Source organism: Rutilus rutilus, assembly GCF_951802725.1.
Source record: "Rutilus rutilus genome assembly, chromosome: 1".
NCBI lineage: Eukaryota > Metazoa > Chordata > Actinopteri > Cypriniformes > Leuciscidae > Rutilus > Rutilus rutilus.
Genome location: NC_140209.1, coordinates 37,735,914 through 37,751,321, shown reverse-complemented (window position 1 = coordinate 37,751,321; position 15,408 = coordinate 37,735,914). Strand labels below are relative to the sequence as shown.

Genomic DNA, 15,408 nt, shown 5'->3' with positions numbered 1-15,408 from the left:
GTGGACATTGACTTATGAATGTATATAGCTTAATGTCCTCAAATACCTCATTTGATGAGTGTTTTATTATGTCTCGAGTCCTCTATTGGCAGGCTACGCTTACGTACACATGCTCACAGACAGTCGCCAGAAACAATACACTCCAAACAGCTGAGTGGGTGATCCTGCTGAAAAGTTGAGCGTAATTAATGTTGAGTGTTTAATCCCTGACACCCTGCCCTATGACTGCAACACAAACACACACACACACACACACACGACTGAGAAGAGGTGTGTGTATGTGTGTGTTTAAACCTGTCTGTCAGCACTTTCAGTTCCGCTGGAACTCCGTTAAACAGGGTTTTCCACCTTTACAGCAATGTTTGAATCCAAGACTAACAAATAAACAGAACTGCAGGGAATATGAATGAATGTACTTTTATCAAGCAGGGTACGATTTTAATATTTCATATTTTTACACTCAACATGCTAATGTACTAAATAGACATCTTGAATTATTGTGATGCACATCATGGATGAAATTTTATTTCAGCTTTATTTCATAAAATAGCAGTTTTAGTTAACCACAACAATGCTTCGAATCAGCTCATTTTACATTGCTGGAGTGGTATGCCATAGTGGTAAATATCTGAACTGGTGACTGAAAGGTTGCAGGTTCAAAACTGATACATTAGCTTTCACCATTGTGCCCTCGAGCAAGTCATCCAAACCCAGGCTGATCCAGGGGGATTGTCCTTAAGTCTATGTTAAATCACTTAGGGTCGTGTCTGCTAACCGACTGCTTACTTATAAGGGGTCCAAGCACCAAAGGTATTTGCACTGACATTCTTATTATTTAGTCAATTTAGTTAAAAGTAGTCAAATTCTACCAATAGGGGCACCATAAGCGAAAGGTACTCATGACTCTGCGACTGTTTGATCGAGGAAATTAAAATTTAGTGAGGAGTTTCTTTGCTACAAATTCTGTCAACATTTTCTGGATAAATCAGTAAAAAAAAAATCAGAAGTCAATTATTTTAAATGCAAATGGTTGATCATTATGAAATTTGGTATGTATATGCAGATTGTTATAACAAGGCTGTGTAACAAATTTTATGACAATTGGCCACACGTAGTGCTATAAAGAGTACGTTTACACATTAATTATAATGATGTCCCTGTTTAGACCTTCTAAAATGTTCCTGTCCGGTGTCCACCATTTTGAAATTTTGAATTTCCTTTTCTTTTTTCTGTCTTAGGTCATTGGTGTGATTCACACAAAATGTGGTGTGTATCATCTAGAGTCGATCCTGACCAAACGTTCAGTAACCCTGCAATGCACCTCCAGAGCTTGTGTATTTTAACACAGCCTTGCTAAAGTACACCACCTGGCAACCTTCTGTTTCAGCCTAATAACCCAAAAGAAACGCACAGATGAACGACACTGAACAAGGAAACTGGAGCATTAAGTCCTACAGTAAATCTGAATGAAACCCAGCAGCTTCATTTAAATACAGGCGGGTCTAATTGAAACAACATGGCTCCTCGCCTGAGCCTTCATTAACAGATCAGGTTGTTCTTTTTTTCAATGGGAATGAATGGAAGGCTTCACCTCTGAATGGATTATGATGGTTATTCAAACATGGTGATACAGTTTGCTTTTTTAGGAGGATTTGGAGTAGTTAATCCAACTGAAAGGGCAGAACAACGACACATATTTCAAAGCGGTTGAGTTTGGTTTGGGTTACTGTCTCATATGAGAGTGTGTCTGGCCGACAGCTGTCTGTATGTATATTTCTGAAGAATATCCCAACCCATTCCACACTATTCCATCCTAGAATTCCAGAGAATATGTCTTACAAACATCTTAAAGTGTGTGATCACATGACAGAACAATCACAGACACAAATAGACTCCCATATACACAACAGACCTAGACATTCCCTAACTATATCCTATAATCTAGTGCTTGAAGCAAAGCCACTCAGTTTAACACACATACAAACAACACAGTCACCCAAAGGGTCTTTATAACCCCTTATCTGGTGCCTTTACTTTCTAATTAGAGTATTTGACCTCCCACTACACTATATCTGTGGTTAAAAGTCTCAGATATAAATGCAAGTAAGAAACAGTGTCAGAAATAACAACTTTAAAGTGGCAATCAAAATTTTGTTCCCTGAAATGTACCTTTTTCTTTTTACCTTCATGAGGGCATTTTTTTCCAAACCTTATTTAAAAACACACACACAGCACAAATATTTAAAGAACAAAACTCATGGCATTTTTGTCCCCATTTTAAATATTTTTGGTGAACATTTTCAGTTGCATTTGTGCTCAAAACCCTGGTCAATTTCTGACCCTGGTGAGAAATAAAGGTAAAAGTTTTTCACAAGCCTTTTTAATAACTACATCAGGCTATTTTTTTCTCTCTACACACACACACACGTGCACACAAACATACACATATATAAAAACAGCTTACCCTGCAGGTCTGTGAGCGTCTCAGCATTGCTCTTCTGGCACTGACGCCATTTGTACTTTCAGAAGTGTCATTTTTCGAAACATTAATTTGTGGTGTATCCCCGTGTAAAACCGCCACCCAGATACAGCGAGGTTCTGGAGAGCTGCAGTCCACCCCCACTGCATCCCGAAAACACCACTCCATACCCTCTACACGCGGGCACACAGCGGGCATCACCAACGGCACCTGACCCGCTGACCACATAACACATAAACACGCACGGGAGTGTGCAAGGGCTCACAAGAGGACAAGTCGCATTCACAAAAGAACCATGAAGACCTTTTGATGTAAAAAAAAATGTAAAGAAAAAAATTTGAAGAAATGGCCACCCGGAGATAGGGAAATGTTAAAAACTACAAGTCAAGTTAAAGATGTGTCCATCCTCTCCCAAAAGAGAGGAGAAATTCCAGATGTGGCTTCTGTTGAACATGCCCAAATCTCCTCATATTTCGTTAATCCATGCTGGTGAATTTTCTTAAAGGATTCTGGAGTTAAACTAATAGTTCCATATCACATCGATGAGCTCCGCACCTCCCATGCTCACGCACGCAGACGAGTGTTACAACCACAGAGGCATATCCAGAGATGAGAGCGAAACAGGATGCAGCCACATACCCCTGTCTGGCAGTCCCTGAAATATGTGTGTGTGTGTGTGTGTGTGGCGAGCACGTGGCAGTGCTGGCAAGACGTAGATCCAGGGAAGCCGGCTCCTGGATGGAAAAATGAATTAAATCCAAGTTTTTTTACGCATCAGTTTTCCCCCTCTTACTCTGCTTCAGTCTTTTTTCTTCTATTCCTTCACTTTCTGAACCATTCAGCTACTCTCTTTCTCTCTCTCTCTCTCTCTCTCTCTACTCTGTCATCTCCTGACAAGCTCTAAACTCCGGCTCTCTGTCACTATGAGTGGGCCGGCCCTCCTGCTTTTCTTTTGCTTGCTGTCTCTTTCTCTCTCTCTCTCTCTCTCTCTCTCTCTCTAATTCATCCAGTTATCCTTCTCTTTATCACTCCTTCCTGTCTGTATCTGTTTGCTGCTCACGTTATTCTTTATCTCTTTCGCTCACTCTTACGCTTATTTCTACTCTTTTTAAATGCCCTATAAAATCAAAACGAGAGTTTTGTGGCTTTTAGTCCATGCCTGTTAGCGTTGAGGCCATATGCAAGATACTTTAACCCTAAAATCCAAAAATCACCTTTTAGCACATTTAAAATGTACATTGTTCTTTAGGAAAACTCAGTATAAATCTGGATGACTCATCCTGCACTGCACAGAGTTCTGTCCAATCAGATGCTCTCTAGAATGAGAATGTCCCACCCTCTAATACAAACAGCTACTCATTTTCATAATATCCTTTTCCTGGCTATAATGTAACTAAAGCCTATTGGCTATTTAACCTTCCTAAGGAACCTTCCCTTTCCAAATTTAGAGTTGTAATTTTTAAAGCCCACTTAGACTCATCGAATAAAGTTTGATTGTTCAGATTGCATATCTAAAAAAAAAGTCACCAAATTTTCAATCACTCAGATTGAGGAGGGGGAAGAAATCAGTCGAAAATGACCAAAAATCTTATAAAGGTTACACAAAATCCTTTCAATGTGTAATTAAACATAAATCCTAAACTGCAGTGTGATTTAATAAGGCTTTTCTTCTTGCCATCCATATTCCTCTGGCTCCTTCTCTTTCTTTCTCACTGTCCTTTCTGCCAGTCTCTCCCATCAGCCCTCATTCCCGTCTGGCACACAAAACTTTTGCCTTTTTCCCCATCAGAGCTCTCAGATTTCTGTCTTATCTAATCTTTCAATTCATTTTCATCTTTTTTCATTCAGTCCTTTGTTCCATCAAACAAAAGACATGAACAAAAAAGCCAATTCTAAGGCCTCTGACAGTTCTAGAAAAAAAGTCCATGTAGTCCAACAACATGTTGTAGCTCTGCTGAAACCCGCCAGAGCCCCCAGCAGCTCTGAGAGACCATTCGATGTGTGTGTGTGTGTGTGTGTGTGTGTGTGTGTGTGTGTGTGTGTGTGTGTGTGTCTGCGAAACAGAGCACTGCAAAAAACCCACTCTCTAAAAGTCCCCTCAGAGAAAGAGCAAAATAATAGCTCCGCTGGCAAACACAATGAGCCTAAAAAAGTCTAAAAAGGACACACACACACAAACAAAACAAAAAAACTGCATATTCCTTCTAACTAAAAAAGAAAACACATATGGAGGACCACTATGAGAAAGAAAAACCAAAAGACTGAGAGAAAACCCAGAATGGCAGACAAAAACACAGGGTGCCAGACACCTCACTGCAGCTGCTCTCTGAACCAGACTAAAACAGCTGCTATAAAACAACACACACCAACACAACACAAGACATGCACAGTAACATATCATCTATCAGGTCACATATTGACACTAACATACACACACATCCGTGGAAAATCTCACCCAACAGGCAGGCCTCCAGTGTGTGTGCGAGAGAGGCAGGCAGCTGGCCATCGGTGAGACATTTCCCTCTCATTCAACTCCACTAAACACACACACACACACACACCTGAGATCCGTTACAAATGAGGACGGACTGGTTTCACCTGCCGCACTGTTAAACGTGTTCCGGCACGGCAACATACAGCCAGAACATGTACACAATACAGGAAACACAACACACACAGTTTATCACGTCAGGTCAAGGTGTCATGAATAGGCTGAAGATTAAGTCAAGTCACGGTGAATCACATATATGCCACATAGTTTATATTTAAATGCACAGAAGACATGTATGATGTTGAATATCCTTTTGTGTTATTATAAAAGAAAGTTTTCATTCTCCATTCATTGAAAACTTTAATGGAGCCAACACACACACACATGCCTGAGGTGTGTTGAGGATTGAAGACACATAGGCTCTAGTAATTAAATATGAATCTCAAGACTTCCTGCAGTCTAACCTGAAGCTCATCCTCCTTTTCCTCACGGCTGTATGAATTACTAAACAGAACAATAACCACAAATTCTCAAAGTAAATGAGAAATGTGTAGCCAGATTTGCCAAGACACAAAAAGTCTGCGATTTAAAGTCAATATGAACTCCTTTCCCATCAAAATTGTTCCCCATATGAAATTATTTGAGCTATGCAATCCACATTAATTTGTATGTCAACAATTCCAGATGAAAATGTTATTACTCAGAGATTGCTCTTTTAAAGGGATAGTTCACCCAAAAATGAAAATTATGTCATCATTTACTCACCCTCAAGTTGTTCCAAACCTCTTTGAGTTTCTTTCTTCTGCTGAACACAAAAGAAGATATTCTGAAGAATGCTGGTAACTAGACAGTTGATGGGACCCATTGACTTCCATAAAAAAGTTGTTTGCTACGGTCGAGTGATTTATTAACAACATTCTTTAAAACATCTTCTTTTGTGTTCAGCAGAAGAAAGAAACTCAGACAGGTTTGGAACAACTTGAGGGTGAGTAAATTATGACAGCATTTTCATTTTTGGGTGAACAATCCCTTTAAAGCCCAGAAGGCAAAAGGGAGTAATAACAAAAACGTATATTATATCAAATTAAAACCTCTGGCGGTCTTCAGTTATTTTAGATGTTACATTTTGAATAATAAAAAATACTTAATTGGAATGGTACAGCACTACAGTAGGTGACTTTTGTGGCACTTACTATATGAACGCACACAAACAAACACACACACACACACACACACACACACACACACACACACACACACACACACATTAAAAATTAAGAAGGATGAAGTAAAATGTTTAATGCAAAACCTAATTATATCTGAAAAATATAATATTATATAAAAATATAATATAATATAATTATTGAAAAGTAATTATGCCTGAAAATACTCTTATAAGCAGCAAGGGAATACACAGTCCTACATCAATATAGGGCTTTAAAGACATCTAGTGGTTACACCACAGTATTACATATGATTTTCTTTATTTCTCCCACCAGATGCCACTAATCTGCCTTTCATGCATTGGATTTTAAATCCCTTTAAATATATTTTTTAACTTAAACAGTGTATTAATTGAAAATAATATGGAATATTGTCTAGTACCATGAAAAAATACTAAATATTAAAGAATAAATATTACTGAAACAAAATACAAAGTACATTCACTTCATTAAAAAAAAAATATGTTTATTGTCTTCGGTCCTAAGTGAGGAATACTAGAGGGTTAACATTCCTATGGAGATGTAAAAATAGAAACAAATAAGAGCTGTTGACAATAGAAGTAGGAGTCTCCATTTACTCTCTCCTAACGACACCAATAATTATTTTAATGTTACGAGTTACGACCAATAACCAATAAATTATTTTCAATATATATATACTTTTTTTTTTTCTATACCAATTTGTATAAAACAGAATTATTACATTATTACATGCACACATCAACTCACTCCAATTTGAATTAGTGTTATACGAGTATCTATATCCTAAAATAAGTGGAAATAAGCATCCAATTTCGGCAGATAAATATTCAATAATGCCCAATAGCAATAAAAATATGTATATAAAAACACAGATAGGTTGATATATTGTGCATCCGTTACTTTATCCAAAAGAAACACAAACAGCACTAAAGAGCCCTGTGTTTAAGTAGACTGGATCTGTGAAAGCTACATGAGCAGCAGATGTTTGATCTGCACATGCTCTGATATAAATCTCCCTTATCCTCACACACAAACACGGCTGATTCATCTATCAACACATGCTGATGGAACAAATACTAAACTCATGGGTCACACATCTGTCCTGACAGAGCCCTCAAAAATAATGCTTAATGCAAAAAAAATAAATAAAGTGCAACCAACCATATAATCTTAAAAACATCATATATGCCAGTATCTTAGTAAGAGCACACATGCACATAAAACAAACGATGTAGTCTGTCCCCTGCTGGTCACTTAAGAAACAGCCCACATCCATACACACAACTCCTCCAAAGTATGAATGAATGTGAGCTCAAAGCTAAAAATCAATTAAAATAGCACAAAATAAACACAGCTACAACTGTACATGTATAAAGTGTGCTGATACTGAGTATCAGCTGAGGCCTTCAGTGAGGGCAGGGCGACAGAGACAGGAGATAATAGGAGACCTGACAACACCATTTGGTCCCAAGAGCATTAGATAGCAGAACACAGTCTAGACCGACTTTAATCTGCCTCTCCTGAGTGTGTGTGTGCGTGTGTGTGTGTGTGTTTGTGTGAAAAAAAAAACTACTCTTCTTTAAGCTGGTTAATTTTAGCTGTAATCCTCAGCAAAGCCGTTGACCAATAGGCTGCAGACCTGAAGCAAAACCAATGAGTTGTAGTGACATGAAACCACCAACAGATGGAAGCACTACAGCACAACCAATGAGTGTTTCAGAAATTCAAGTGTTTACATGTAGGTAGGCTGTGCCTGATTATTTATATATATATATAAATACCCAAAAATGTATATTCTGTCATCATTCACTAACCCTTATGTCAATCCAAACCTGTATGATTTTCTTTCTTCATAAAATAATGTAAGAAAGGACAAAAAAGAAGATATTTGATGAATTTTGGTAACCAAATAGATTTGGTGACCATTGACTTCCACTGTACGGACAAAGAACACTGAGACATTTCTGAGAATATCTTCTTTTATGTTCCACAGAAGAAAGAAAGTCAAACAATGACAGAATTACATTTTTTTAGGTGAACTATTACTTTATATTTGACCAAATATTACATAGTTAAAAAATGCGTAAAACATGTTATATGTTTATTTAAAGGTACACTATTGCTGAACTCGGAACCGGATACGAACATACTACTCTTGCTATTTTTGCCATAGAAAGATTTGTTCAGAATTCGTTTAGCCCTCTAGCAGTTAAAAAACTAAACTGCATGCATTTTGCAGAAGATCATAGTTTTGGTTGTGCTTCAGCTCTGCGTGACTGTGTGGATGAATATGACCCTTTACAATAGAAAATGCTTTACAATGAACTTTCGCTTTTTTACAAAAGGCTTTCTCACCTGTTGAGTAATAAAAACACCATCTCAACATTTCAAATCCCTCAGTTCATGCCATGTCCAAAAAGCCGAGCCAATGTTGATTCTTGTTTTATTACGAGCTCTGTCGCGCTCTCTTTTTGCCAGCAGACACAATGTTTTTTTTAAACAAGTGATTCTCCGGAAGTTCAAGGTTTAGCTGCTCCATGTCAACTTGTCTCGCTCATTGTGACAACTAACCTATGCCTCTCGCACACCATAATTTGTTACTTTTATATAGCGCTTTTCTAGGTACTCAAAGCGATTTACATGGAAGGGGGAATCTCCTCAACCACCACCAATGTGCAGCATCCACCTGGATGATGCGACGGCAGCCATATTGCGCCAGAACGCCCACCACACACCAGCTTACTGGTGGAGAGGAGACAGAGTGATAGAGCCAATCAGTATATACATGGGGATGATCAGGAGGCCACGATGGACAGTAGGGATGAACGATTAATCGCACTTTCCATGTAATCGCACTTAAATCGAGATGGCTTATCGCGATTTTAAAATCGCAAAGGCTGCGATTTTTTTTTTATGCAGTTTGTCATTGATGTACGGCTCTGTAAATGCTGCTCCTTATGAAAGCACTGTGAGTTTGAGTCACTTATAACGTGCATTTGAAAAAACAACAAGCGTCAAACATCTTTCCAAAACATGAGAAGCATTTATGAAAAGACAACATTTAATAACATGCATTTACTCCAAACTCACTTCATAACGACAGCTGAGCTCCTCCTTCTGTGAGATGATGTGCCTTCTTACACAGAATAAGGGAGTCGTGTATTTATAAGTCATGTTTAATCAAAGCGTTTCAATCTCCTGTTTATTCAGCTACAGCGATAGGGATTTCCTTGAATGATGCGTATTATTGTACTTCTGTGGCGGGGCATATTTATCGTGTTTGCATGAGAGCGCCCTCTGGCGTTCAAAGGGGGCAGTATTTACTACCAATCAGCCGCACTCCACTGACAAGCTGCGCATAAAATAATCGCAAATTGCGTGCGGTTTTGTTGCGATTAATCGTTCAGTCCTAATGGACAGAGGCCAAGGGGCAAATTTGGCCAGGATGCCGGGGTTAAACCCCTACTCTTTTTCCGAAGGACATCCTGGGATTTTTAATGACCACAGAGAGAGTCAGGACCTCAGTTTAATGTCTCATCCGAAGGACGGTGCTCTTTGACAGTATAGTGTCCCCGTCACTATACTGGGGCGTTAGGACCCACAAAGACCACAGGGTGAGCGCCCTCTGCTGGCCTCACTAACACCTCTTCCAGCAACAACCTAGTTTTCCCAGGAGGTCTCCCATCCAGGTACTGACCAGGCTCAACCCTGCTTAGCTTCAGTGGGCAACCAGTCTTGGGCTACAGGGTGATATGGCTGCTTACAACGGAGCAACTTTTCTCTATTTACAGATATGACGAGACACGCACGGACGAGTGACGTATGTGTGCAATTTTTCTGTGAAAACCATCATGCTCTAAAATATAAATAAACACTTATAATAGGCTTACCATAGTGAATCAGAGTAAGACAAAAACACATTTTGGAAGAAGGACAGATGGTGTACTGACTCGTTATTTAAATATTATTAACTTTGTTTGAACAAAAAAAAGTTACATAGTGTACCTTTAATAAATTATGAATATATTTAATCTGTTAAATGTGGACAGATGTATCGTGTTTGTGATATGTGGGGTTAGGTGAAAAATATAAAACTAATAACTCGAAATGTGTAAGAGGACATGAAATGAAAGGCTGCTGCTTTAAATTTATGAAACAGCCAGGCAGAAACAAAAACTCGCATTTATCATACATTAATCTATTTTCAAGGATAATAATGTCAAATCATTACACAACTGGTATGCATGTGTATAATGGGATCTGAGTTACGTGCATGAGAGGAAGTCTAAGGGGCATCACACCTGTTCTACATGAAGACCAGAGAGATTAGAGCAGAAACTCAACACAGAGCAGATGTGCCGACATGAACACATGTACATAGACACACACACAAACACAAATTTATTTATTCAGCAGGCACGCATTAAAATGATTAAAAAAATGACAGTAAAGACTTATAATGTTACAAAAGATTTCTATTTCAAATAATAGCTATTCTTTTGAACTTTCTTTTCATCAAAGAGTTCAGAATTTTTTTTTATTACGGTTTCCACAAAAAGATTAAGCAGCACAACCTTTTTCAACATTGATAATCCTTAAAAAAAAAAATTCTTGAGCCGCAAATCAGCATATTAGAATGAAAACGTGTAAATGTAATAGTCACACAAGCGAATGCAACACAAGCACTCTTTACGCAACAATCAATCACACAACGTGTTTTTAGGAGCTTTAGAGGGGCTGAAGGGATTGAGATGGGTTGCGTATGTGTCGGATACCTGAAGATATTCTCCTCACCAGCGTTCATCTCAACACTGACCCCTTTTAAGTCAGCTGTGAAATTGTTCTGCTCTAAAAATACATCCTCCTTGGCTCTGAACGCTAATGACTGTGTGAATGGTGTGTTTCAGTGTGTGTGGTTTCCCTTCTGCATTGCCGAATTCCACATCAGTACAGCTGCTTTAACAACCACACCCCATCGCCATGCCTCCTGGCAACCATCAATGTTTCCACAATCCTTCCACAATCCATAGGACGCTTAGCAACAACCACCAAATTAAATGTTCCTGATGTTCCTGTAACCATAAGCCAAATAATGTATCAATAGGGCAGAGTTTGAGGTGCTGTTTTATTATAATAATAACTTGATGCAGTTATGTTGGAGTGTTACTGTTTAAAAGTAAGGATACGCAATATTGGTAGTACCACATGGGGTATCAGCCGATATTAGATATATTGTAATACAGTATCAGTAGATATTGTATATTTAGGCCTAATTGTTCATACCCTTATTTTTACTTTCAGCGAAAACTCACCTACAGTTCAATCTATAAAAACACAAATAATTTAATGGTAGCAGTAGATCCATATTTTAAAGACAACTGGCATTCAAGTAGAGATGTGTGCTACGACTCAATTTTAAATAGAAATTTTGTAACCGACTAGTCAATTTCACTAACAAACGCCCAGAAGGGGGAAAAAACAAACAGCTTGTATACGGTCTAATTAAAATGGCCTACTTAAATCTATGACTCAAACAGTCAAATCCCATACTGAACAATGCTGAAAAATAGGTCATATACATCAATGACAAACAACCTTAAAATAAACTGAAACAACAGGAAGCACAGCAAACTCAATAGCCGATTATAAACAGAATTCCTCAAATAAAAGTTAGCCAACATTAGTCAGCAGCAGCACACATCAAGGTATTGCTGTTCGTTATCACAGCAAACACTCGCACATCTGGGTTTGAACATGCTTCTTGTGTATGAATAGTAAAGCTTGACGTGTACCATCAACTATACATTATTATTATTCCTTAGGATGCCAATATTGGATCTGTTGATGTCAAGTAAGCTTGTTAATTGTTATATGCCAGTTTGGCATGAATCAAACTAAATGAATGTGAAAAACTACCCAATGTCATGTGCAGCAGTATCGTTTAGTCGACTGGTTTTACACAACCCTACATTCAAGTACAAACTTTGGGAGTTTCTATTTAGAGATCTATGTCCTCTAGTCATGGAGGTTGTCATATTTAAAACCTATTTATGTGAAAAATACACTTACAAATTAACTTATGGAAGATCTGTTCATATGAAAGGTAAAATAAAGAATTAAAAGCTAATAATAAAAGCTTTGGGAAAACCTGGGTATTCATGGGTTAACCAATTTTTTAAAAAGTCACATCTGGCGATATTAAGTCCACCTTCTTTTCAATTCACTTTACAACAATTTTCCAGTTCTCTTTCGCCATCGCCTGCTCTCCATTACACTGAGTCTCTTTTCGCTCTGCAGAGAGAGGGGCTTGTTGTGGTCAGAAGTGGCCCAGCGCCCTCCCTCACAGGACAGACTCTGTTTCTGATGGGCCCCTTTAGTTCACTCAACCCTGTGTAATTAACAGATGTAAATTATAATGTTGGACTGCAAGGATGACGTGTTTCTTCTGTGTGTGTGTGTATGTATGTGTTCACATCTGTAGAACTGTATGTGCTGACCCCAGTGGCAGAAACTTAAAGAGGAGAGGAGAGGAGAGGAGAGGAGAGGAGAGGAGAGGAGAGGAGAGGAGAGGAGAGGAGAGGAGAGGAGAGGAGAGGAGAGGAGAGGAGAGGAGAGGAGAGGAGAGGAGAGGAGAGGAGAGGAGAGGAGAGGAGAGGAGAGGAGAGAAGAGAAGAGAAGAGAAGAGAAGAGAAGAGAAGAGAAGAGAAGAGAAGAGAAGAGAAGAGAAGAAAAGAAAAGAAAAGAAAAGAAAAGAAAAGAGAGGAGAGGAGAGGAGAGGAGAGGAGAGGAGAGGAGAGGAGAGGAGATCATGGTCCTGTAAGTTCATTTTGTAAGTCCTCTGGAAGCCTTGAGGTTTTGGAGGCCCCTGAAAGTCTGAGGTCCTGGGTCACTGCCCCTCCACAAATCCAGACATGGTTACTGGAGATTATTCCTGTTATTATTTTGTATTATTATTTATGTAGTCTATAACAAGTACTTAGGTCTTTTAATTTGTGCTACACATGCCAATGACAAGTGAATTGAAAATGTTTGATTCAATTCATAATTTTTTCCTTGGCATAAAATTTTATTTCATATATATATATATATATAGGTGACCTGGATGTTTTAATTATCAGACTGTTTTGGGCATTGAATTTTAATAACTTGCATCACTGAAATCAGAGAGGGTCCAGTTTTTATTCTTACAAACGAAACAATGCATTATGTTGAAGTATTCTGCCAACTGGCAGGTAGTTTTATTTACTTGCCAAAATCCATTTACTCGCATTAGCTGCTTGCCAAGTGTTAATTCTGAACCCTGAATTAAAATATAAAGCTGGGAATATTCCAGAAGTGCCCTCCGAATCATCCAGACGATGGCACTCAACCATAACAGAACAGCCCCTAGGAGCTTCCAGCCCAGCTCTGAGCAGATAACAGCTCATCTGAAACAGATCAGTGGGTTTCAAACTCTGCCCTATTGATACATTATTTGGCTTATGGTTACAGGAACATCAGTGGGTTTTCCAATGATACTACTAGCTAAATCTGGCACACACACACACACAGAACATTTTGAGTTCCTGTCCCAATAACACACATTCTAACATAAACACACACGAAGCTCCAGACATTATTTTGAAAATAAACCATGGTTCTCACTATCAACCCATCTGTGAACTCTTTCCTGTTGTTTGTAAGGATTTTGCAGAGATACAGTCTCTGTGCGTGTATAAAATGGGTTCTTGGATAGGTGTTTTGTCCTGCAGGCCCTTTCATGTTGCCATGTTAGATTCAGGTTTAAGAACTGGCCGAGGAGTCACGCAAATGCTGATTACAGATGTGGGTAGCACTTCCTGCTGTGTATTATGGCTGACGGGGAATTTTGACTGCAGGGTCAATGACAAGTAAAAGGGTCCATTATGAAGAAAAGGACCATTAAAAAAAAAAAAAAAAAAAAACTCTTTGTATTTATGTTAGTTTCATATGATTTGGAGAGTATAAAAATCTAATGACTCCAAAATTGTAGAAAACATTTTCTTAACCTTTTGAATATGATGTGGATGAACAATGCCATTCAAAAGTTTGGGGCCAGATAAAAATGAATACTTTTATTCACCAAAGATGAATTCAATTGATCAAAAGTGACAATAAAGACACTTAAAATATTACAAAATGTTACTATTTCAAACAAATGCTGTTCTTTTGAACTTTTCTTTATTCATCATAGAATCCTGAAAAAGATTAGCACTGTTTCCACAACAATATTAAGCAGCACAACTGTTTTCAACACTGATAATAATAACAAATGTTTTTTGAGCAGCGAATTATGATTTCTGAGGGATCATGTGACACTGAAGTGAAATAAAATACAATTTCATGAAATAAAATGCAGTCTTAGTGAGCATAAGAGACTTCTTTCAAAAACATTAAAAAAAAATAACAAAACCTTTGAATGGTAGTGTACACATCTTAATAATCGTCATTTCTTAAAATGTTTTAAGATAATTCATGATCTTGACTCACATTCATGAGGGTCTGCAGTGGTATCTATGATATAATTTTCTTTTCTTTTTCTGAATGCTGATTGCACCACTTGAATTTTCAAATAACTTAAAATGTAATAAAATAAATAAATATTAAAAGCATTACATTTTTTCATATACAATAAATTAATAGATTCAGATACCTGACCCAGTCCTCTTTGTAGCTTATTCTGTCCAAAAACTGCTCGCTGTTTGACAGCCATGTAAAACAAAACCAGTTTTGCTATTTGCATATATATATTTTTTAAACCGCCTTGCATCACAAGCATACATGATCACTAATTCTTTTTCTTAAGTATGCAGCTCACTAGGTTGTGGAACTCCTGCGAGCTTTCAGCTACACTCCTGTGTTAAAAACACAACTGTCAGACCTATACACCAACAGCTGAAATAGAGAGAAGATGACTGGAAGGAGAAAGAGGAAGGCAGAGAAATGTGTATTCATAGATTTCAGCTGAGAGATAACCAAATAAGGCAACAGCTTAAAGAAGAGACTGATCTTGAAAAAGAAAGTAGCTAAAGAGATAGATGGAGGAGACATAGGTATGGTGGAATGTCAGCGATGGAAATAACAAACAACACAGCACAGCCAATCAGAAAAACAAGTTAAACATCAAGAAGAGATGATTTACTGATAAAGAAAGGTCACAAACTGCTGAGATTTGTTAAAGGGGCCTTATCACGGAAAGCTGGATTTTGGTCTTT

General features: G+C 38.1%; 1 protein-coding gene across 6 annotated transcripts in view; it reads right to left on the bottom strand.

The window, feature by feature from the left end:
* arhgap23a (Rho GTPase activating protein 23a) overlaps positions 1–15,408 on the bottom strand; it is a 67,974-nt gene that overhangs the window by 33,455 nt on the left and 19,111 nt on the right. For 4 of the 6 annotated variants that reach the window (XM_084388688.1, XM_084388689.1, XM_084388690.1 and 1 more), the window contains exon 1: positions 2,465–3,378. The exons of the other annotated variants lie outside the window; for them this stretch is intronic. In XM_084388688.1, the coding sequence (XP_084244814.1) occupies positions 2,465–2,707 (243 nt within the window). In that variant the 5' untranslated portion in view covers positions 2,708–3,378. Of the gene's footprint in view, positions 1–2,464; positions 3,379–15,408 lie in introns of those variants that run through there. 6 annotated transcript variants of the gene reach the window in all.